Genomic DNA, 25,119 nt, shown 5'->3' on the forward strand with positions numbered 1-25,119 from the left:
TGTTTGAGCTTATTTATAAAGAATCTAATGAGAAGAGCCCTTTTTTTCCTCATAATTAATAATAACCTTATAAGGTTTTCAAATTCTCCCATCTGTACCATATCATCATAGTTGAAAAGGCTTGATACATAGAACCAGTAGCTTTGGGTATGAATCCAATGCCATTGCACCAATTAAATCTGCCATAGATTATCTTACAGCTATGCATTGCCAGTATTCTGAATCATGAAATAACAAATTTGTTATCAACAGTGTGTTGCATGAAGCTTTTATCTACAGTGTGCAACCTATATTAGGGTTAATTATCAAACTATCCCTCGTACTTTTAAACAGAGCATTTAAGACACTATCAGTTTAGTGTAGTCATGATCAAATCGGCTGTACTCACGCTGGTGTAATAAGGGGCTCTGCAGAATTTTCTGGGGCTAAACTATTGACTCGAACATCAACTACAGAAAGATCTTGCGTTGCTACAGGGACTTCTGTCTCAAATACAGGTGCCGAAGGTTCGGTTTCAAAAACAGGTGCTGGAGCTTCTGTTTCTAGGACAGGTACAGGAGCTTCTGTTTCTAGGACAGCTACAGGTGCTTCTGTATCGAAAACAGGTACAGGAGCTTCTGTGTCGAAAACAAGTGTAGGTGCTTCTGTTTCTAGAATAGGTGCTGTGCCTTCTGTTTCAAAAGAAACTACTGAAGCTTCAGTTTCTACAGGTTCTTGAGTTCTGGTTTCAAGGAAGAGGCCTGGGGCTTCAGTGTCAAGGACAGTAAGAGTAACTGGATCTTGAGCTGCAAGGAAGACTGGGGCATTTGTTTCTACAACTGGGGCCTCAGTCTCCAGAACTGGTGCTTCTGTATCTAAGATAACCTGAAGGAACAGATAATGAATTTAGTTCATTATATTTCTATAAATGAAAAAAAGTACTGTTTTTAATCATTAAAGATATAGAATGAAGCTCATCTTTGTGAAGGCAATGAAAATTGTTTTTCATATTTCATTTACATGAAAATCTTATTCAAAATAAAATTTACATAAAATGAGGGATATACTTACGTTATCCACTTGGGATCTTACGTTAGCAACTTCCAGAAGTAGAGGGTCCGATAACCCAACGTTTGGTTCTGTGAATTTGTGAATAAAAACAATTAATTTGAAATAACCAAATATTCGTCTGTGTTTTATAGAATAGGATTCATTATTGTGATATAAATAAAATCAACTCATTACATTTGATAATTACTTAACAAAATTATGTTTGTATCTCAAAGCATGCTAGAACATATAGTTGATAAAATTCTGAAGAATGTGGAAAATGTAATATGTGAATATAACATTGCTGTGTTATATAAACTATGGAATTCTAGGAGAATCGACTAGTGACCTACCTCCTTCATTAACAACGAACACTGTCTCAGTTTCAATGACGTCATCAGAAGTTATTGTAGTTAGTGGTGCATCATCAAAGACCCTTGGATCTCGTGCTCCTGCCCTGGAAGCATATGCAGAATGGAATGAGGCTTTCTGACAATAAATATATTTTTACGCAAATAATTATATTTAAAGATCTTTGTAGATTAAATAACTTTTTAAATCAAAATTTAGTGGTATTTTTTACTTCTAAATGTTGTATATGTTAAATTTAGTGCTTGGGAACTCTTGTAAATTTATACCATTTCGCTATATATGATTCTGAAATTAATTGGCGTCTCTGTCATTTGAAAAAGGAAAAGTGTATAAAATAGATTCCACTGAGGGTTAAATGAAGCCTGTTTTGTAGAGGAATGATCAGAAATGTTTGATTGTTAACCAATTTACCTCTTCTGCAATCATATCCAGGAAATTATTTAATTAGCTTCAAGAAATTGTATTTAAACGTAGGGGATACCTCTTAGCTGAATACATACCCATCATCGACAATGAATATTGGTCCTTCAGTTTCTACTGCGGGTGCTGTTGATACTAATCTGATATCGATTGCTGGCCTGAAGAAGATAAAGTTTTCATTTTAATCCAAAGATGATAAAGAATTAGTCAAAAGATGTTGATTTAAGTTCTGACTGATAATCGTCTACATATATTAAATAATTACGGAAAACAGATGTATATCTTGAATAAGCTTTTTCTTATGTTAATTTTTATATTGACCTGATGAGTTGAGAATAATTTTAACATTATTAATATATAAGGAAACAATGAAGCTTAAGTGATAATAGCTTGAAGAAATATATGAGATGAAATTCTTTATTTTGAGGAAAATTATATCTTCAGAAAAGGGAACTTACTGTACACCCTTTCCTTAATTTTTTTATACTAGTTTATTGTAAAAAAAAAAAAAAATAAAAAAAAAAACTATTGAGCTGACTTGAGACAAGGGAAACTAATGGTATGACAACAAACATTATGTAACAGGCTAATGGAAATTATAAATCCAAATGAATATATAGAGAGACACCTGGAGCTGTATTTTGCTCATGATACTTAAAACTTCTTAAATTTAATTTTTTATATCCAATGCTTCACTGGCTAACTTTCCCAAAACCAGTGCAGAATTGAGTATGTTCCTACTATTTGCAGTTTCATTGTTTATTATTATTATTATTATTATTATTATTATTATTATTATTATTATTATTATTATTATTATTGTTATTATTATTATTATTATTATTATTATTATTATTATTATTACTTGCTAAGCTACAACCCTACTTGGAAAAGCAAGATGCTACTATAAGCCCAGGAGCCCCAGCTGGGAAACATAGCCCAGTGAGGAAAGGCAACAAGAAAAAGTAAAATATTTTAAGACCAGTAACTACATTAAAATAGATAATTCCTATATAAACTATAAAACTATAAAAACTTTAACAAAACAAGAGAAAGAGCAATAAGATAGAATAGTGTGCCCGAGAGTATCCTCAAGCTAGACGAATCGGAAATTCTCTAAAACTACTCACGCTGGGGGATAGATGTCGATGGGTGCTGGGGGGCTGGTAACAACCACTGGATCTGCTGGTACAGGTGCTGGAACAGGAGGTACAGGTGCTGGTACAAAAGGTACAGGCGCTGGAACAGGAGCGACGGGACCAACTACAGGCATGGGGACCCAAGGAGCACTATCACAAGCTTCACAGTCAGGCTTTGAAGGAACTGGGATATTTTGGATATTTTGGACAGCTGGAGCAACAGCAAGAGGAGGAGCAACTGGAACAATAACATTCTGGGTAGGAGCAACATAACCTGTTGGAGCTACTGGTGGGGGTTGGGGAGGGAGAGGCACACTATAGGAATCTGTAGGGGCGTGAACATTTTCTAATGGAAGAGGAGCCACAGCTTGTTCTAGAGGAAGTGGGGGTGGAACATAGTTACCGGAAGGTGCAGGGGCAGTTTCAAGAGGAAGGGGTGGGGGCACATTATAATTGTTTGATGGAGCAGGAGGAGGATGGCCAACATGATTGGAGGGGGGTGGTGGAATAGAATGTCCGTGTGAAGGCGAAGTGAGAACATCACCTGGCTTGGGGGCACCATACCCAACATTTATGTTGACAGGGGGAGGAGCAAAAGAAGGAGCAGGAGCAACATGGGGAGGAGCATAAGAAGGAGCAGGAGCAACAGGGGGAGGAGCATAAGAAGGAGCAGGAGCAATTTGGGGAGGACCATGATTAACAGAATGATGACCATGAGAAGGAATATGACCATCAGAAGGACCATGAGAGGGAACAGGACCAACAGAATGATGACCACCAGAATGACCATGAGAGGGAACAGGACCAACAGAATGATGACCATCAGAATGACCATGAGAGGGAACAGGACCAACAGAATGATGACCATGAGAGGGGGCTGGGGCTACTGAAATATGACTGTGACCTTTAGGAGGTCCAAAGCCACCTTTAGGAGGTGGGGCGTGTCCATGGGATTCATATATGGGAGGGGGAGGACCATAATTTCCCTTTGGAGGCTGTGGTGGTGGACCATAATTTCCCTTTGGAGGCTGTGGTGGGGGACCATAATTTCCCTTTGGAGGCTGTGGTGGTGGACCATAATTTCCCTTTGGAGGCTGTGGTGGTGGACCATAATTTCCCTTTGGAGGCTGTGGTGGTGGACCATAATTTCCTTTCGGAGCCTTTGGAGGAGGACCATAATTGCCCTTAGGAGGTGGTGGAGGAGGTCCATAGTTGCCCTTAGGAGCCTTTGGAGGAGGACCATAGTTGCCCTTAGGAGGTGCTGGAGGTGGACCATAATTCCCTTTAGGTGCCTTAGGTGGAGGACCATAGCCATGACTAGGAGCGGGAGGAGGCCCATATGACTGCCCACCTTTCCCGCCATCACCTCCTTTCCCGCCATCACCTCCTTTCCCGCCAAAGCTAAAGAAGTCCTTTATGCCTTTGAATATGTCGAAGTCGAATAGTCCTCCTTTCCCTTTTCCCTGACCCTTCGAATCCTCATGTGGAGGTTCAGGGGGACCATAAACTGGCGGTGGAGGACCATAAACTGGCTGTGGAGGACCATAAACTGGCTGTGGAGGCGGAGGGGGGCCGTAGACGGGAGCTGGGTAGTCTCTTGCTTGAGCATGGTAACCGATAAAACGGGACTCGGGAAGTCCAAGGACTCCCACTGCCAACACTACTAACACCACCACCTGGAAGAAAAGAGAAGACCTAAGTTATACATCTTCAAATTGTAATGATAAAGATAAAATGAATAAGACAATAGTATATCATAATATACAGTGAAATCTAAATTGAAATATCCTGATAGGAACTTTAAGAAAGTATTGATTATTCCATGTTCAAGCAGATTTTTGTGTGCATTTTTCACTTATACAATGAATGATTACTGGCGTGGTACTTTCACGCTCAAGGATACAAATTTAGATTTTTTTTACTGCATAAAATAGCTTAAGAAAAATTATCAATAAAGCTATGTAAAGGCAAAGTATGTTTTTCTAACATGTGGGTTTGGAGAAAAGAGGATTCTACGATATGCAACGATAAAACAGCTACGATATCTTGAATATGCACAATTAAAGGTGAAAATAGTTTCAGCCACTCATTATTCTTATGAAATTTAGTTGGTAATTAGTAACTACATGGAAGGTTTTATTCCTTCAACAGGCTGGGCATCTTTTAACGCGAGATATCTTTAAAGCCCATTAAAACTGTTGATTTTCCTTATTTATTAATATACAACATTCAACTGATTCATGGACGAATAGCCATCATACTGTATAGCAGAAAATCCTTTTTAGACTTGAAATTGTAACATTCGAACCTGAAGGTTTTCGTAACATATTTGCAAGAGAATGAAATTTCAAGATTCATCATTAGAGAAAAGATATTTCGAGATTAAATCACTATAATTGACGAAGATTATTTTTTTCAAAGACTCGTCAAACTGTGGATAATTGGTTCCAATGATGTGAACATTATGTGAAAACTGTGATCAAAGAGGGCGAAAAACGGTAATTAGATTTAAAAAAAAAATATCATTAACATGACTGCATCAGGAATGAACTATATATCTAGATTACAGCTTATAAAATAGTGCAGGCAACACATAATGATACTTGGTAGTAAATAAGATAAAGTCGGAATTAGAGAAAAGAGAACACAAAAACCTACATAGCCGGTGAACGAGTACCAAGCAGGCCAGTCATGGCTAATGTCAAATGTTGATCAAGAAAATAATGTCGAATGTTGATCAAGAGGATAATGTCGAATGTTGATCAAGAGGATAATGTCGAATGTTGATCAAGAGAATAATATCGAATGTTGATCAAGAGGATAATGTTGAATGTTGATCAAAAGAATAATGTCGAATGTTGATCAAGAGAATAATGTCGAATGTCGATCAAGAGAGTAATGACGAATGTTAATTGAGAGAATAATGTCGACTGTTGATCAAGAGGATGTTTACTTTTGAACGATTATTGACAGTAAACCAAAAACTGTGAAAGTGCAAGGTTTCTATTTTCCTTGCTAGGTACTCTGCTGCCACTTTGCTGGTATCTGATGTTTTCTCTCGCATTTTTTCAACTTCGAAAGAGCTCCCACATCAAAAGGTATGATTACATATCCACTTTAAAAGCATAATCTATAATTCAAACTACATTCGTGAATTTATCCTGAATCGTGTGCTAACTATACTCAATTATACTTAATGAGGCGCATTTGCAACGACTCGCAGCGGTGCCCTTATAGCTTTGAAATGTTTCCTGCTCTCTGATTGGTTAGAATGATCTTGTCCAACCAATCAGCGATCAGGAAACTTTTCCAAGCTAAAAGGGCACCCCTGCGAGTCGGTGCAAATCTGCCTCACTAAAAAGAATTGACTATAGTAGAACGCTACACAAAATTTATTACATGTTTCTTTTTTAACAAAAAAGTAATCATTTCACCTCTTCTAGGCCCTGAGTGTCTGGTTCTATCTCTATCAAAATGTCTGTCGGACCTTCTAATGTTGCAAAACATTTAGTTTAAAGTTATATTTCTCTTTGACCTTTAGTTATAAAAAACGGTAATAACACCAACTTGCTTCAAAATAGAAAACCTCATAAAAAAAAAAAAACAGACATAATGTGATTAGGTTGATTGGCAAAAACAAAAGAGGCAAATGCTACATGATTATTTTGAAGAATGCATGGTGAAATATACAGCTATAAAAGTAGCCTCGATTGCAAGATTCGCCTGAAAAAATTATCAGCAAGAAATTCAACCCATAAAACGGGTTGCGACTGCAAAGTCCCATTTAAGAATGCATACCGGAAAATGCATCTGGAAAATACCTACGTTTTGAAGAATCCCCTTTGGAAGAATGAATAGCGAAATAAATGTAACTATAGCATGGCCACGACTTCAAGGCTTTCCTTCTGAATAATCCATAGTGGAAGATTCAACTAAAATATTGACTAACAACAAAAGGATTTTCCTGAAGAATGTGCAGAGGAGGATGCATCTATGAAAATTTATACAACTACAGGGCTGTTATCCTAAAGAATACATTGTAAAAAGTCCAACTATAAAATATCTATGGCAGCAAGGTTCCCGTGAAAAGTGTATAGTGAAAGAGGGAACCACAAAACGGGGTATGAAAGCAAAGATATAATTCTCAATAATACATGGCAAAAGGTGAAACGAAAACAATGTATATATTAACAAGGTATTCTTTTGAAGACAATATTACAAGAGATGCAACAAAAACAATGGCTATGACTATTAAGTTATATTTCCAAAGTACGCTTAGTGATAAAAAAAAAAAATCAATCTGCTATTGTAAAGATCTCTAGAAGATTACACAGCGAAACATGTCAATAAAAGTTAAAAGGTTCTCGTAAGAGTATATAACAAAAGACTGTCTGTAAGGTTATAGAGGATGTATAGTGGAAGATATAGCAAAATTAAACAAGGCTCTGAACATGTAGTAAAAAAAAAAAAAAAAAAAAAAAAAAGGGCTGCAAGAGCATGGTTTTCCTGAAGAACTTTTATCAGAAGATCGATAAAAAGAAAGACAAGGGCTATAATTGTAAGCTTCTAATAATGTAGAAAAAACTCTTCAGCAGAAAGGCTATGTTTTCGTATAAGTTATGACAGAAGGTGCAGCAAAAACAAAAACATAGTTTGCAAGAGAAAGGTTCTCCTTTTGAAGAATGCAGGGTGAGATACAAAATTGTAAAGGCAAAATTTTCCTTAAGAATGCACGGTGAAAGATAGGGCAAGAACGAAAAAAGAAAGATGCATTTATATAAGGTTCCACGTCTAAAAAAATAGGTTGGAAGATACAGGGAAATAAGGAAAATGAACAATTTTGTATAGAAGATACAACAAAGTATTGACTTTGACTGCAAGATTCTACGTTTTGAAAATTGGTTTTGTAAGACAAAACTAAAAAAAAAAAAAGAAGAGCAAAGACTGTAATGGTCTCCTTTCGAAGAGTGCGTGGTAACAGACAGACCAAAAAAAGGTATGAGAAAAGCCTTTCCGAACCGGAAAACAAGACGTTTGACGATGGGAGCCTCACGCTATGTTACAACACTGCCGGGCCTCTGTTGTGGAGCCCCTGGGCGATGCGAGTGATCTTCTTCACTTTCGCTGTGTCAAGAATTTAGTGCTATGATTTTTCCCTCGCCGTTTTGGACCGGGGAGGAAAGCAAGAATGTGGCAATGCCTCATGGGCTAATGCGTGTCTTTGTTTTTTTTTTTTTTTTTTTTTTTTTAATTTCTATGATCTTTTCTTCTCATTTATATCGATTCTTTTGGGGTTTGTTATTGTAAAACGTTTTTCAAGTATAGTTCATTTAAATATTTGTGTATTTGAATGATACAGGAAACATTGATAGCATTGAAATACAGCTACATGAAATTTGGACGATTGTGATGTGAGTTTTGTTATTAACATATGATTTATCATTTTTTTCGAGCTAATATGATTAAAAAGCACATGTAGAATACAGTTCTGTTAGTATCTCCAGGAATTATAAAAGTTATATTAGTGGCATTTTATACAAAACAGTACTAGTATGATTATCTATTGAAAGGTAGCGATCAAAAACCCGATTACTATATTGTGGCTCATTAAAAAGATTAAAGAATTATTTATAGGTTTAATGCGTAATTAAAACACGAGTTTTCACTTAAAAGTCACTTGCAGTATACAAAGAAGCAAATAAAATTTCATAAGCTTTTGGAAAATCATAATTGTGTTTAGCAATCTCAGATTGTACATAAACATTTTCAAAGTAATTTAACAGTGTTATTGATATTCTTTGACGCGTTTGTAATAAGCTTACTTGTTATTGAAACCAATTATTTACTTGACATAAATAACATCATGAATTATAATAATGAAGATGATGGCGATCATTATAAACGGAAAATTGTTACCACGAGGTGGTTGCCTGTCTGCGTATTGCTCTAGGCAAGTAATTACAGAAGGGGAAGAATGATTTGAGTGTTAAGAAAATAAATTAATAGCCCATATGCCGTTAAACAAGATTCGCCTTTCGAATGATTTAATCCTGCATCTATTCTCTATTCACTTACACACACACACACACACACACACACACTTATAAAAACGTTATTTTAATCGGAAATTCTCCGTAGAAATATAGTTCTCATTCGTATTTCAGAAAAACACAGGCGACCGTAATTTTACCTTACTTTGCTATCATCTTTTACGGGTTGCTGACCGTAATGTCACTTCTTTAAAACGATAAAAATCGTGGAATAAATGTTGCCAGGCATTTACCGTTGTTACGGCAAATTTTTAACAGTGCACACAAACACAAAATCCAGTATGAAAAAGTAAATAAAAGAGAATGGCTGTTTTCTTTATTCTATAGAAGCTAAATATTCCTTAAATGAGATCTCCATTTTTTAAGAATTAAGAAACGACTACATACTGAGCTCTGACCCAACTTGAATAAGAGAAAGAGAAAAAATATGTCACTGATTGACATTCTCATACAATCTTCTTACTTTCAAAGGCTGCTAGGACGGTCAGACTAATATCCTTCCCTAACACAAGCACAAATCTAAAGAAAAGAGAGTATACTGAAGGTAAATTGTGGGAATAACCCTTCCATAATTTGTCGAACATTTCCTTAACCAGTCTTTCTTTTTATGATTCATTATATCACGATAAGTTATCTATCCTGGCTTTCATCCTCGATTCGTGATTTTTCAGTGGCTTACTTCTTCTTTTTCTTCTTTGTCTGCATCTTTTCCCACTTTTATGTGGGGTCGATGTATCTGGCCATCGTTCTCCATCTACCTCTGTCCCACATCTTCATCACCGGTTAATCTGTGACGGTGCTGAGAGAAGGTTGTGAACTCAAAGGCAGGATGCAATCAACTGAGTTAGTTTATTGTAGAACACTCTTCTTTATATACAAAATCTCAAAGCAACAAGAATTTTCATGTTCGAAAGTCGACACTGTTACAAAGGAGAAAAGCAGACATGATTTTCAGGTTCTTTTTAGTGCGAGGGGAGAGCGAAGATAAAATCACAAAATGAACTATGTTCGATCCTGTGACACACGGTTGGTACAAATCCCTTTGAACAGAAAAATAACGAGATCTACTCCTATCTTTTTGACATTGGCATTAAATGAATTTTAGAGGGCTAAGTCTTCCCTTATGTGATGAACTTTATTTACGACTATTATCTAAGCTATGCATTCTTATATTGCTGCTTCCCGAAAGCACAAAGCAAAAGACTAGCAAAAAAGATACAAAATGAATAAACAGAAAGCGTGCACTTTCAGACCCAATTTCGTAACCGCTAACACGATAAGAGATAACGAATGATTGCGAAAAGGAAGTTGGAAGAGATGTCGCAAAGAAGAAGACAAGAAATGACAGGAGGATGAAAAGAGTCGTGAAAGTTTTCCCGCCATTAGAGCCGGTATAAAAAGGATACTTAAATCGTAAAGTAAATAAAGTTTTGTGAACGAAAACTTTTGTTACTTAAGATTGTTCGACGCGTCAGCTGTTTGTTACAGGAACTGCATATGATCATTTATGAGATGATTTATTGAAATATATGAAATTCATGTATGGGTTATATTTTCAACTGTGTATTTATACTGAGTGAATATTGTATGATTATTTGTGAGATGATGTGATCAAATATAAAATTTGAATAGTAATGATATTGTCAAGTCTACGTATTTCATTTTTATTATATCATTAAATGAAATATTACAAAATCCTCTTAAAGATATTAATATTATTTACTAAAGAATATTCACAGAATCATATTATCTACCTGCTATGAAATAACTGAGTTATTTAATTACGGATCTACTGTAAAGAACAGGTAATTGTGTGCACTTAGGTCTGTGAAATTACTGGTATAAATTATGTCACGATAATTACTGTCATCTAAACACCAGCATAAGAAAACGTAATAACTATCATTAGCATAAGAAAAACCCCATACCAACAGCTGGAGCAATTCTGAATGTTTTAATTTCCCATTATATAATTCTATCATTATGCAAATGGTTACTGGAAAGTTATGGAATTTTTCTTATTATAATTTTCATTTGTTTCTACGCAATGGGTTTCCTCTTTATATTCAAGGTGGAATCAAGAATCTCGATTCACAATAGTAAGAGTTTCGAATAATTGTCCAAAGTTTGTGGAGTAACTTACTTGAGGAATAGTAATAATAATAATAATAATGATAATAATGATAATAATAATATGAGTGAGTGTTTCCTTGCTTGTATCCAAGGCGAAATGTATAATTAAAGTTTTCCTTCGTAACGGTCGATATCCTTCGAACAAGAAGAATGCTATATAGATTCTAGCGGTTACATTTTACCGGTCAGTGAACTGTTATGACCACATTGATCTCACGTTTTCTCTGTTCCATAATATATCTGGATATGTTGTCCACTTTAAATCGGAAAAGGGGGGTGGCAACTAAGAGGAATAATGGTGTTTTATTCCTCCAAAGGGTGACGAATTTTCACTGTGCTGTAGAGAAGGATGCCATAGCAGGCTGGTTTCGACACAATGTAAACGATTTGATAATTCATTCAGATTAATGATACTAGCATGCTATTAATTTTTCATTTCATTCTTTAAGTCATATCAAGTTCAAGTATAGGGCCATAAATTTATTTCTTATTTCTGGCTTTAGATCTTATTAACACATTATTTTGTGGCTTTAACTGAATAAAATTTGATTTTATTTCCTTGATCTAATGCAGAACAGTAACCCTAACGAGATTCAACCAGATTATGAGATTCATAGTGTTCTTTAGTAGCGCTAACTTATCATTCAATTTTCCTTCATTTGGTGTTATACACTATCTCACTCTATAAGTCCTATCTAATGATTTTAGGAGTCTATGATATCTCCACTTCCTTTGCGTAATCTTTTTAACTCAATCTTTTCATTTTCCTTAATTCTGTTTAAAAGATTCAGAGGCCACTCAAGAATGACAGAGGTAAGGGACAGTGAGATTGCCATGTCGAGCAGGACAATGCCCTAGAGACTGACCATATAAACATATGATCAGCGCCTAAGCCACCTGTCCAGCCAAACTTGTACCAAGGAGGGCCGGACAATAGCTGCTGATGACTCAGCAGATAGGCCTATAGGCTCCCCTAAACCACCCATCCTTAGCTCACAGGGATGGTGAAGTTGTAGCGTCCAAAGAAGCTAACGAGATTCAGCTGGACTCAAACCTCAGTCTGGCGTCCACCAGTTAGGGACGTTACCTCATCGGCCAGCATGCTATTATATAAGCTCAGGCGCTTACGAAATAAGACATCTCTTTAAATGAATATGATTTCCTCTTCCTGATACCAAGAGGAACGATAGATTAATTAAATCACAGGTACAGCTGTCTTTAATTGTGAGAGTTCCGGCCCTCGCAGCATCCGCAAGTCATCTGATTACGACATGAACGAGTCTGGTACGTGACTAGCATTCTGAATTTTTTTTTTTAACTTTTTTTTTTATCCCTCGAGATAACAGCCTCATTGTAAATAACCTATTATTCTTCTTTTATTAAGAGGCTTCAAGATCCACCAATACAATCGACTAACTACCAGGTACACAATTGTTATTATTATTTTTATTATTATTATTATTATTATTAAATGCTAAGCTACAACCCTAGTTAGAAAAGCAGGATGCTATAAGCCCAGGGGCCCCAACAGGGAAAATAGCCCAGTGAGGAAGGGAAACATGGAAAAATAAAATATTTTAAGAACAGTAACAACATTGCAATAAATATTTCCTATATAAAAAAAATGAAAACTTTAACAAAACAAGAGGAAGAGAGACCAGATAGAACAGTGTGCCCGAGTGTACCCTCAAGCAAGAGAACTCTAACCCAAGACAGTGGAAGACCATGGTACAGAGGCTATGACACTATCCAAAGACTAGAGAACAATGGTTTGATTAAGGGCAATATGAATATATGCAAATCCGAATCATTGTTATTTTCATAAATGATGTTTCTAACCTTGTGTGTAATAAATCATTAAGTGAGAGAGAGAGAGAGAGAGAGAGAGAGAGAGAGAGAGAGAGAGAGAGAGAGAGAGAGAGATAAATCCCCTATATGTGATATTTACTACATTCATATTTGAATAATGATAATAACTGTTGACTGGTTTATACACTCATACCCAAACTCCTTCTCTCTCTCTCTCTCTCTCTCTCTCTCTCTCTCTCTCTCTCTCTCTCTCTCTCTCTCTCTCTCTCTGCAAATGTCTTTAGCCGACGGTGATGGATGTACTGGTGATAGATTCACTATCTTTTTTATTTGAGAATTATTATTTACACAATTTATGCTCTGCTCTTGGCTTGATTTATTATGTATGCCAAACCTTTGCTCTGTTATTATCTTACTAGTGTACGCGACCCGACAGAAACGACGGCTAGATAGTTAGATAGATGTGCACACACACGTGTACACACACACAGGGAGAGACTGAGTAGTCTGTGTCAGCAAATATATAAATATATACATATACATATATATATATATATATATATATATATATATATATATATATATATATATATATATATATATATATATATATATGTATATGTATGTATGTATATATACATATATATAATTTAGTATATATATATATACATATAATATATATAAGAATATAGATACATACATATATATATATATATATATATATATATATATATATATATATATATATATATATATATATATATAGGGAAGATTCTCCTATCTACTTTTCTCGTTCGGCTAAACGGGCACTTTCACCACGACGTATAAAGTCGAAGCAATTCCTTTCTTGGAACGAAATGAGATCTTTCAAAACAAGCGCAGGATGAGCACATACGCACGTACGTACGCTCGTGCAGACCCCCGCCGAGGGAATCTCAGCAAGCACGTCGACATACACACGCACACTCAAACTCACGTTCACTCTCACACTTTGATCGAGTAAACATCACTCACGACCTGAAACAGTGTTGCCAAGTTTTCTAAATGAGAAAAATGTCAACTTCGAATCAAACGCGGCTTAAAAAGGCCAAACTCATTAGTAGAAAAGGCCAAAAATATAATGTTTAAGGCACACCTTTTTATCGTGATATTACTAAAGGTCAACCAATTTCAAAAAGGCCAAGTTTGAGGTTTTTTTGGCCTGAAAAATGGCCAGCTTGGCAACCCTGACCTGAAACCAGTGAGGAGAAAAGCTTTTGGTAAGTATTATTTATCATTCTTTATACTTATCGTTCATCATCGTTACTGTTGTCCGCTCTTGTCTCACCTGGAAATAAGAAATGAGGATTAGAATCAAAGCAATGGAATAATAATTGACATAATGCAGAATTTACTGGATTTTTAGAGAACTATTTCTTTAAATGCAAGTTATCAATTATTAAATTCATAATGAAATATTGTCCCGAAATTGATACTTTGACGATGTTAATTAACCAAGTGAAATTCAACACATTGAAAAAGAATTAGAATTAACTTCGTATAATGCATAGCGAAGGAAGAGACTATTAACGGAAGAGAGAAAAATCAACTGGTTAAGAGAGAGAGAGAGAGAGAGAGAGAGAGAGAGAGAGAGAGAGAGAGAGAGAGAGAGAGAGAGAGAGAAGGAAGTACGAGAGGAAACCTTTAATTATTTCAGTGGTACTTCCTGAGTCTTCTTCAGACAACAGCGCCACAGATCTATAGTGGCGGAAGTGGGAAAACTGTGACATCTCTAGAGCTATTAGAACTTTTTTCTTAAGTTTTTTTTTTTATTTCATTTTTTATTCATTTGCAATGAAACAATATCTATAAGTGTTTCGGAGTTTTTTTTATTCATAGAAATGACAGGAAGTTAATTAATATATTCTGTTATTTTTATAAAATCCATATTAGTCTTGTATAATTATTTTTTTACTTTCTCTCTCTCTCTCTCTCTCTCTCTCTCTCTCTCTCTCTCTCTCTCTCTCAGTAATAATAATAATAATAATAATAATAATAATAATAATAATAATAATAATAATAATACGGCAATAATACCTTGTTAGGTTAATGATACTACTACTACTACTACTACTACTACTACTACTAATACTACTACTACTACCACTAATAATAATAACAATAATAACACCTTGACATAATAATAATAATAATAATAATAATAATAATAATAATAATAATAATAATAACAACACCTTGCCAGGTCAATAATAATAATAATAATAATAATAATAATAATAATAATAATAATAATACCTTAACAGGGTCAACATACGTTAAACCAATGGAAATAGAAACTGAAACAGAATTCTGCTAACAAAAGAAGCAGTTCAGATAGAAATTTTTTCCGAGAGGAAATTTCCTTTTGTGCAAAGTCAACAATATCCATTTTGTGCCATGCAGCTGCATTTCGTCCGGTGCATTACATTTGCGCGCATTGCCCCTACAATTGCGCTCTAAAACCATTACCATTGCGCGCATCTTTCCATTACTATTGCGCGCATGCATTTCTCAGGGTATTCCAGTAATCCCTGTTGTCAAACCCATTCCAAAGAGAACGTTAGTTCTTTAGATGTCAATGAATTTCAATGGATTTTAAGGTAGTTAAATTCTATTTATCTTTTTTTTTTCTTTTGCAAGGGGTTTTCATGTCAATGCATAATAATAGTTGTTGGCTCAACTAATTTTATGCCAGTTACATTCAATGTAGCTTTATTGTTTTTCATTTCCCTACGAAGTTTTTTTTTTTTTCAGGAGTCGATGTTTAGGTTACCGGTAAATACAGATTACATACAAGACATTTATTCACAAGAATGTTTATTATAATAAAAAATGAGATACATTTATGTATATATATAAATGAAAAACAAACTTAACAGATGTCTGTTCGTGCTGAATATCTAAAACCAATAGCCTTCAAAAACTGATATCGATTATGTTCCCCTTCCTGCATCTTGTTGAATTGATCCATTAGATAAGTAGTCTTTTCTCTCTCGCTTCGTCTTAGAACTGCAGGTGTGCCAAGCCCTCGCAATTTAATGTATGTTGTTGTTTGGATTTTTAAGATGTTATCTAAAAACACAGAAATTGATGGGTGAGGTGAATAAAATTGCTCATTGTAATGAGCATGGAACGATTCGGGGCCATTTGTTGTTCGACGTGCTTCAACTGACGGTCGTGATGCCCATAGAATTGGAGGATATAATGCCTCCGGAAGGATGTAATTGTCAACAACGTAATCTGCAAACTTAACACAGCGCTGATCATCTGGAATGTTTGCCATGAGTTCCTCAGCAAAACTGTCACCAACTTCCGCAGGATCAAGAAATGCTAAACCAAAAAACTGAGTTAGCCACAAGCCTATTTCCGATTCCTTGTCTTTATATTCAGAACTGAGGCCTATTTTCTGAATTTTTCTCCACCAGCTTTGGCCTAGATGGAATCTACAACACTGTATTATTACATTTGGGAATATAGACCTAAATGCATTATGCATAGCTACTTCAAAATCAATGTGAACGAGACTAGGTTTAAATTCAAGATTTCTATCTGTACACAAGGTGGAGATCATGCTAAGCAATGTAGAGTAAATTTCTTCGGATTTCGATGGTAATAAAGCAAACACAAGAGGTACATAGTGTCCCAGATTAAATCCATGAATAGTGTACAATTGCTCAAATATTTTGGACAGCACTTGAAAGTTCCGTCCACAAAAATTTCACTAACTTTTGTACACAGTGCGAGGAGATTTGAATTGCATGACAATATTATAATTCCATGTTCTTTACTATTAAGCAAACAGAATTTTTCTTTCTTATTAGTTTCCAATTCCATGACGTCAAGAGCATCGTGAACATTCTCTCTAGATTTGGGTAAAGTTGGAAACTTTGTACGTCTTTTCCTGTAGACTGCCATTGTTAAATTTTTCAGATCTTTCACTTCCAGACTTTCGTCATCAACACACTGTAATTCGCTTCGAACTATTTTCATAGGTCTCGTGCTAATGTCATCAAACGCTTTCCTCTTCACAGATGCTCGGATAGCTTGAAGTTCAACTTTTTTGCTTTCTATCTCATGTGAGTGAATACACGTTCCACTGATTATAGTTGTACAGCTATCATCGGTTCTTAGCCTTCCTTTGCAGGTTTTCACTGTACAACGCCATGAAATTTCCGATGATTTAAGAATTCTGTCGATTCTGTATGTATATCCATCGTGAATCAAGGATTTCTTTCCTTTCTCGGTTTCAGATAGTGTGAATTCCATGATGCTAATTTCGGACTAAAAGAGAGAGCTATTGAAACTAACGTATCTTAATTCGAGTGAATGCATCTTATAAACTGTGAACTGTCATGGTGTCCGAAAGTGCTCGTTATCTTATCAAAACCATATGTAATAGGGTAGTTTGACAAGAAATGGCTGAAAGAAAAGAGGGGAAAAGAGGCGCGCAACTGTAATAAATTTCAGCGCGCAATCGTAACACTTCTTAATCCCTAAATGCGCGCAAATGTAATGCGCCCATTTCGTCAGCCTCGCTATTGTTGTTGTTTCCGTTCTAAACAATTTAAGCTTAAGCTGAGCCACTTCACATGTTGATGTATATGTCTGTCCCTTTCCCTTTTGTACGTTTTTTCATGTTCCTCTTTTAAAAGTTTCTTTTCCCTCTTTTTTGCCTTACCACTTTCTTTCGTTTACTCTTTATCCTTTTATTTCCAAAAAAATTACACTCATGTCAATTCCAATATTGTGCTTTCATTACTTATCTCCGCCTTCTTTTATTTTCTCTTCTGTCCCCTTTCTTCCATTTATTTCAGATCCCTTCTTCAATCAAGCCATCCAAAGTTTTTTTTTTTTTTTTTTTTTTGTTCTCATCACTTTTCATCATCCATAATTCCCAAGTATCCTTTCTCTCTTCCAAATTCTCTTGTTCCATACCCTCTCTCCCCTTTCTTAAATTGTACGTTCTCCAACTTCCCCATTACAATCACCATCATTTACATTTAACCATTTCTATAATTCTTTCCTTCTTCGCACCTTCTTCTCTTGCATTGCATTGCATTTCTCCCACCCAGGGTCCTTTCATTTTTTCTTGCATATTAATAATTAAATAAATAATGAAAAAAATATACCCGGGAAAGATGTCAGGTGCTTCCCAGGAACACATTCTTTAGAGGCCAATGCTAAGGTCACAGGATGTCAATGAACGTTTGACCTCGTTTGACCTCGAGTGTATTCGACTATGAGAAAAAAAGATAAGTTGAGAAATCTTAGAATAAGATGGTTTCTTTTAATTCTGAACTTTCTAAGAGGCTTTCAAATATATAAAAGATTTCTCTTAGTAAAGGCTTTGGAAAAATGAGAAAAACAGACAATAGGTAGTTTCAGCTATACCAATTTAAGTTTATAGAGATCTTTACTCATGTTCAGTTTGTTTAATGACCAATATTTTCTCTTAAAATATTTGGAAAAGGATATGAAATAATTGAACAATTCTTATAGCTCCAATTTAGGCTTATATAAAGTTCTTTTCTCATTGTCAGTTTGTTTGATGTCCAATATTTTCTCTTAAAATATTATGAAAAAGATATAAAATAGTTAAATAATTCTCATTGCTACTCTGACTCCCCTATAAATAATAGAAGAAAAGTAAAGAGGACATTTCACCGCAGGTCTTTTGGTTTCCAAGAGTCCTTATTCCCAATATTACAGAACGGAAAAATAAGTATATAGTATTTTATTTTCAACATAGTATAGCTAATAAAATATTCACACGGATTATCTTTTTTTTTTTTTTGAACTAGCCTATATTGTAGAGATAAAGATACTTATTTATCAGGAGAGTCATAAAAAGAAATTTTACATAATTCCAGGCCATTAATCTATGCACCAGAAATTTGATATAATTTCCAGAAAGTAAGTTTTAGTTAAAATTCCCATGATAACGATGCAAACAAGAAAAAGAACGATGAAAAGGACTTTCTTTCTGTAGTTCATCACCTCTGTTGGACCGCAAGTGTCAAATTTCGTTTTCAATAAATTTTCTATTTCAGAGAAATCGAATGAGAACAGTTGCTGTAGATTATATATCAGGGTTGAGACAGACACCAATTGGGTTACGTTGTCCCGTTCGGCAAGAAACGTTTGAGATAGATTTGTGTGTTTTACTTTTTGGCTTCAATTAATCTATAAAAGGTAAAAGAATATATAATGAAACTGCATTGGACGAGCATATATATATACGTAATATACTGCACCAGGTTCCTACAGGTAGTTTGGCAATATAGTTTTAAACTTCAGGTCAGAAATGTATTTGAAAGATATGATTTAAATTATTGTTATCATCACTCAGTAATATATTATATAAACGGAAGCTTCGTTGATATGCATATAAAAGATGCTAAAAATATTTCATATATCTTCAGTCTATCCTCTAAGACTCGTCTATTTCCCGCGACCCAAATCACGTCTCGGGCACCCCAGAAGAGCCAGAAATAACCATCTCCCAGGTCTTCCTCAGCTTTCCCCTGGATCCAAGACCCAATCGACCCCCCAAGCCCTGCACCGGCGGCCTTATTTTCTTCGCAGCGTTTGGACCTTTCACAGGAAGGCGTATGATCCCCGAGGGAGGGCGATTTCGCCTTTAGAATCAGGACACGGAAGACGTGCGTTGCATCGCTGATTCTGGCGGGAGAAAGTTTATGAGTAAAAGCGCGGTAAAAGGCACCTCGCTGCCCATCACCTCCTCAAGCCACTTTCCCTAACCCATCCCATCTCGCGTCTCGACGTAAACATGCTAAGAAGAAGAAGAAAAGGAAGATGGGGTTGAAATGATGCAGAGAGGTGAAGCCTTGTGGAAAGAAACACCTGTGGAGATAGTTACATATTTATCAAAGAATTCATTTTGCCTGGTCAGCTTTTGCCACTGAATATAGAATGTTATATTAGAGGCTCTTCCTTTAAAAAAGTCAGAGTCATTTAAATGCGCAATTTGTTGTAGACTCTTCACAGGTGAAAGAAGGTTACAGAAGCCGAAGGGAGTGAAAGTGGCTTTTGGCGGGGTAAAGTGAGCAACATAAATCAGAGAGAGAGAGAGAGAGAGAGAGAGAGAGAGAGAGAGAGAGAGAGAGAGAGAGAGAGGAGAGAGAGAGAGAGAGAGAGAGAGAGAGAACAGATGGTGATGCTTATCTCCAAAGCCAAATAAAGAATTCGCTCTCTTTTTCTCACAGTGAACAAATGGAGATAAGTTTGGTTACAAATATTTTCCCTAAAGAATTCAGAATGGATAAAATCCCAATTTGGAAAAACCGCCAATCAAAAAGAAATTAAATACTTTCTCCATTTATTTTAAGAGCAAATACAATACTTGTCAGTTGTAACAGATGGTATCAGCTCCTAGACTAATACTATAAACGATTTTATCTCTGACAGTTCAGATTGGCAGACTTAAATACACGTTGATCTTACAATTAACTTATGGAACCCATTATCGTTTTAGATTATAATTTCAAGATTTTAAATAGTTAACCAATTGGTTATGGTGGCCGATGTGGTAACGTCCCTGTCTGGTGAACGACAGACTGGGGTTCGGGAACCACTCAAACTCGATAGTTTCTTTGGTCGCTGTAACCTCACTATCCTTGTGAGCTAAGGATGGGGGATTTTTGGGAGCCTATAAGTCTGTCTGCTGAGTCATCATCAGCCATTGCCTGGCCCTCCTTGGTCCTACCTTCCATGGAGAGGAGCTTGGGCGCTGATCATATGTATATATGGTCAGTCTCTAGGGCATTGTCCTGCTTGATAGGACAATGTCACTGTCCCTTGTTCCTGCCATTCATGAGCGGCTTTTAAGCCTTTAAACACAGGCAACCTAATTGGCTTTCTTAGCTCTGACCTGAATTAACATAAAAAATGTTATATATGAATGTGGCACCTCTAAAATAGATGAGAAAAATTAGATACTAAGTCAAATTGATATTCCTTTTATAGTTTATGTATGGAATATCTGTTTTAATGTTGTTAATGTTATTGAAAGATTTCATTTTCATAGCTCATTGCTTCTTATATCGTTTATTTATTTCATTATTTCCTTTCCTCCCTGGGCTATTTTTCCCTGTTGGAGCCCATGGGCATGTAGCATCTTGCTTTTCCAACTAGGGTTGTAGCTTAGCTAGTAATAATAATGATGAAAATAATAATAATAATAATAATAATAATAATAATAATAATAATGAAGGCTATTTATATTCCTCTTTAGCGATATGAATTTATGATATAAGCACGACATGTTTTGCACAAAAGGTACTTCCATTCTCAGTTTGCGGAAAGTGAAGACGAACTTGACTGCAAGCACAAAAAACTCGCCATGATTCACATTTTTTTCCGAATGTGCTGAGTCATCCCCTCTTCGGTAACAGGTCTAGTTGTTAAGGTCAGTAGAAGAGAGAGAGAGAGAGAGAGAGAGAGAGAGAGAGAGAGAGAGAGAGAGAGAGAAAGAGAGAGAGAGAGAGTATAATCCTTTTTAGTTAAATATTAGAATAACTTGATATTTTGTTGTTACTAATTTCAATTTAAAAAAAGATATATTTTCCCGAATAAAAATGAAGGTTGATATGAACCACTTTGGCATATTTCAATATACTGTATATCACTTGACACTAATTAGTGAAAAAACAAAAATTAAGACATTTCTGGAACAAGTTGTAATAGAAAATGTCGTTATTCCTTACAATCTAGTCAACTTATGTAACTTCCCATTGAACAGCAAAGGATTGTACCGTATTTATCAAACTAATTACATGAAGGATTTCTTTATATTTCTGAAAATCTAAACCAGAGATGAGAGTTCGCAGTTACTAGAATGGAAATATTTCTTATTCCATCGAGCGTCAACAGGAAGATAAGAACATTCTTATTGGTATGCGCATGTAAAGGAAAATGTCGATGTTGTTTTAAAGGTTTGAATATCAATAGAAAATTGTATTATTCCTTAGCACCTAATCACCAGAACATAGTAATTATGATATTACTAATCTTGGGTATTAAAAATCCATAGTTATATACGTTGTATGTTAAAAAGTGCGAAAGCTCCTGCATTTTTTAATACACAACGTATATAACTGGAGGTTTTTAATACCCAAGATTATTATTATTATTATTATTATTATTATTATTATTATTATTATTATTATTATTATTATTATTATTATTATTACTTGCTAAGCTTGGCGTTTTTCTTAAATTACCAATCTTAACAATAAGAGTAAAAATTCGGAAAGTTATTAAAAAAACAGTTAGGAAAAATATAACAACGGAGTAAAGTCGACAAGTTTATAGCAGTCTATAATTAAGACTTTCAGATAATATATAAAACTATTTTAACGAAGCCAATACATGAGAGATGTTGAAATATCTAGAAATCTGAATAACAGAGCAAAGTCTACAAGTTTATAGCAGTCTATAATTAAGATTTTCAGATGAAAATAAAATGAGAGATGTTGCCATTTTTCTTATAAAAAAAAACAACGCTCAAAAACTTTTACTTATAATGCGAACATCTAAGAAAATAGGAAAATCTTTTGATCTCCAAAAGGCATTTCATAGAACTGGACCTAATCTCAAATGGCCTTCTTCACTGTGCAAGGTGAAGGTCAAAATAAGACGGCTTGGGCAGGGCAGGGAAAACACGTCTGGTTGGTTTCGAGGTAAAAATAGACCAAAGGTAACTTTTTTCCTCTTAGTTTATAATAGGTCGCTTGGAACCTCTTCGGGTCTAGTTCAGTCTATTCTTCTAGATTATAGACTTACTAGAGGGTTTAGTATATATACACATATATGTATATATATATATATATATATATGCACCCTTATATTATCTATCTATCTATCTATCTATCTATCTATATATATATATATATATATATATAGTATATATATGTGTGTATATACATATATTATTTCATATATATGTATATATGTATATATATGTATATATACATAAATTATTTCATATATATATATATATATATATATGCGTGTGTGTATGTGTGTGTACATGTATTGAGTTGAAACTAGCAATTTACATGATAGCGAAAAGGTGAAACTAATTGTATAGCAATTTTCTTAATAACACACCAATGAAATTACATTTAATTTTAAGATTTCAAAATATGATAATGCCCTATGATTACATTCACATACGTCAATCAAACTTTGATAAATGACTCTTATAAAAAGGTGACAGAAAACGCGATAAAGAATAATCCTTTTTTACCATTCACTCACTACTGAAATTCTTTAAGGATGTCAGGCAACAAGAGGGAACTTTCTCTCTTTGACAGGTAATCAAGACAACGAGTGGCTTTCTATCAATAAGTTTAGGGTTTGATTTCACAACTAATAACATTTTTCTTTTGCATTTCTGTTTTACTGTGTTTGTAGTCACTTTTATAGACATTGCTTTTGAAGATTATCTCTTCCTATTTGAGAAGTCTATATTTTGATTTTGGCTTGCTTCAACCCATTCCCGTTGAATTGACTTTAAATTGGTTTAAGGGTAAAGAAAACAAGAGTATTTGGAGCTAACTTTATTCGCCAAGAACAGTAATAAAGCTCTTCTAGCGATATACAATTTTAGAAAGGATGTTTCTTGACGATTATTTGTGCTTGTACACACACACACACATAAATATATAAATATATATATATATATATATATATATATGTATATATATATATATATTATAAATACATATATGTATATATGTATATATATACATATATATATGTATATATATACATACATATATATAATATATATATATATGTATATATATATATATATATAAACAGAGAGAGAGAGAGAAGAGAGAGAGAGAGAGAGAGAGAGAGAGAGAGAATATTGTGAATGGTTTCTTGAAGTGTGATGAGGATAATAGTGGTTAATTCGCTCCGATGACATACAATTTTTGAAAGAGCCACAGACACACATGTCTAGTCTCGTCTTTTTTCATCTCTCTCTCTCTCTCTCTCTCTCTCTCTCTCTCTCTCTGCTAATTGCGACCCCTAATATTCGACTGACAACTTGCTGGTTAGTTGAACAGGTAGTTGAAAAGAGACATCATCATTATTAGGTATTTGTCGAATTTGGGGTATTCATATGACCAACAATGCCAATTAAGAGAGAGAGAGAGAGAGAGAGAGAGAGAGAGAGAGAGAGAGAGAGAGAGAGAATTTTTGGGTACGCGAACACTCTTCCCTCATCGTCCGGTTCGAGACTCGAACGCGATGTATTCACATAACCAACAATGCCAATAAAGAGAGAGAGAGAGAGAGAGAGAGAGAGAGAGAGAGAGAGAGAGAATTTTTGGCTACCCGAACACTCTTCCCTCATCGTCCGGTTCGAGAATTGAACTCGATGTATTCACATAACCAACAATGCCAAGAGAGAGAGAGAGAGAGAGAGAGAGAGAGAATTTTTGGGTACGCGAACACTTCCCTCATCGTCCGGTTCGAGAATCGAACCCGATGTATTCAGATAACCAACAATGCCAATAAAGAGAGAGAGAGAGAGAGAGAGAGAGAGAGAGAGAGAGAGAGAGAGAGAGAGGTTTTGGGAGTTAGATCGTGAATGCCACAGACCAATCTAATACAGTGGTCAGTATACGGAATCCTCCAGCTGCGCAGGGCAGAAGTATTTCAGGCTCGCAAGGAGTATCTGATACCATTGATTAAGATGGCATCCGAGGGGCGCCTTTACACGCATGGCTGAGATCAAGGGGATGGGATTCTTCGTGGGAAAGTTTGGGAACACTGGACTTACTTCCGGGCATTTTCCTTTTATTTTTTTTTTTTGTTATTTAATTTTTGTCTATTTTTATTACAATATATCATTGCATTAACAGTACTACTACTACTACTACTACTACTACTACTACTACAGTAATTATTACTGTTATTGGTTTTATTATCGTTGATGATATCAAAATCCCAAGTATTTCGGAAGCAATTGAAAATTTGGAAGCCATTTTGCAATAAGCAACTAGATAAGAAATAAAAAATAAATTGGCTTGAATTCTTCACGAAATTATGACTCACATTTTTTTTTACATTATTTATCACTGCAGTAACAC

At 35.0% G+C, this 25,119-nt stretch overlaps 1 protein-coding gene across 3 annotated transcripts in view; it reads right to left on the reverse strand.

The window, feature by feature from the left end:
• The window catches only part of LOC137655709 (mucin-2-like), a 61,513-nt gene that overhangs the window by 13,145 nt on the left and 23,249 nt on the right, over window positions 1-25,119 (reverse strand). For all 3 annotated transcript variants that reach the window (XM_068389716.1, XM_068389715.1, XM_068389714.1), the window contains exons 2-6: window positions 2,952-4,636; window positions 1,902-1,979; window positions 1,383-1,486; window positions 1,051-1,118; window positions 389-864 (exon numbers count right to left, since the gene is read on the reverse strand). In XM_068389716.1, the coding sequence (XP_068245817.1) occupies window positions 389-864; window positions 1,051-1,118; window positions 1,383-1,486; window positions 1,902-1,979; window positions 2,952-4,636 (2,411 nt within the window). The remainder of the gene's footprint in view (window positions 1-388; window positions 865-1,050; window positions 1,119-1,382; window positions 1,487-1,901; window positions 1,980-2,951; window positions 4,637-25,119) is intronic.

The sequence above is a fragment of the Palaemon carinicauda genome, chromosome 16 (genome assembly GCF_036898095.1).
Source record: "Palaemon carinicauda isolate YSFRI2023 chromosome 16, ASM3689809v2, whole genome shotgun sequence".
In the NCBI taxonomy this organism is placed as follows: Eukaryota; Metazoa; Arthropoda; class Malacostraca; order Decapoda; family Palaemonidae; genus Palaemon; species Palaemon carinicauda.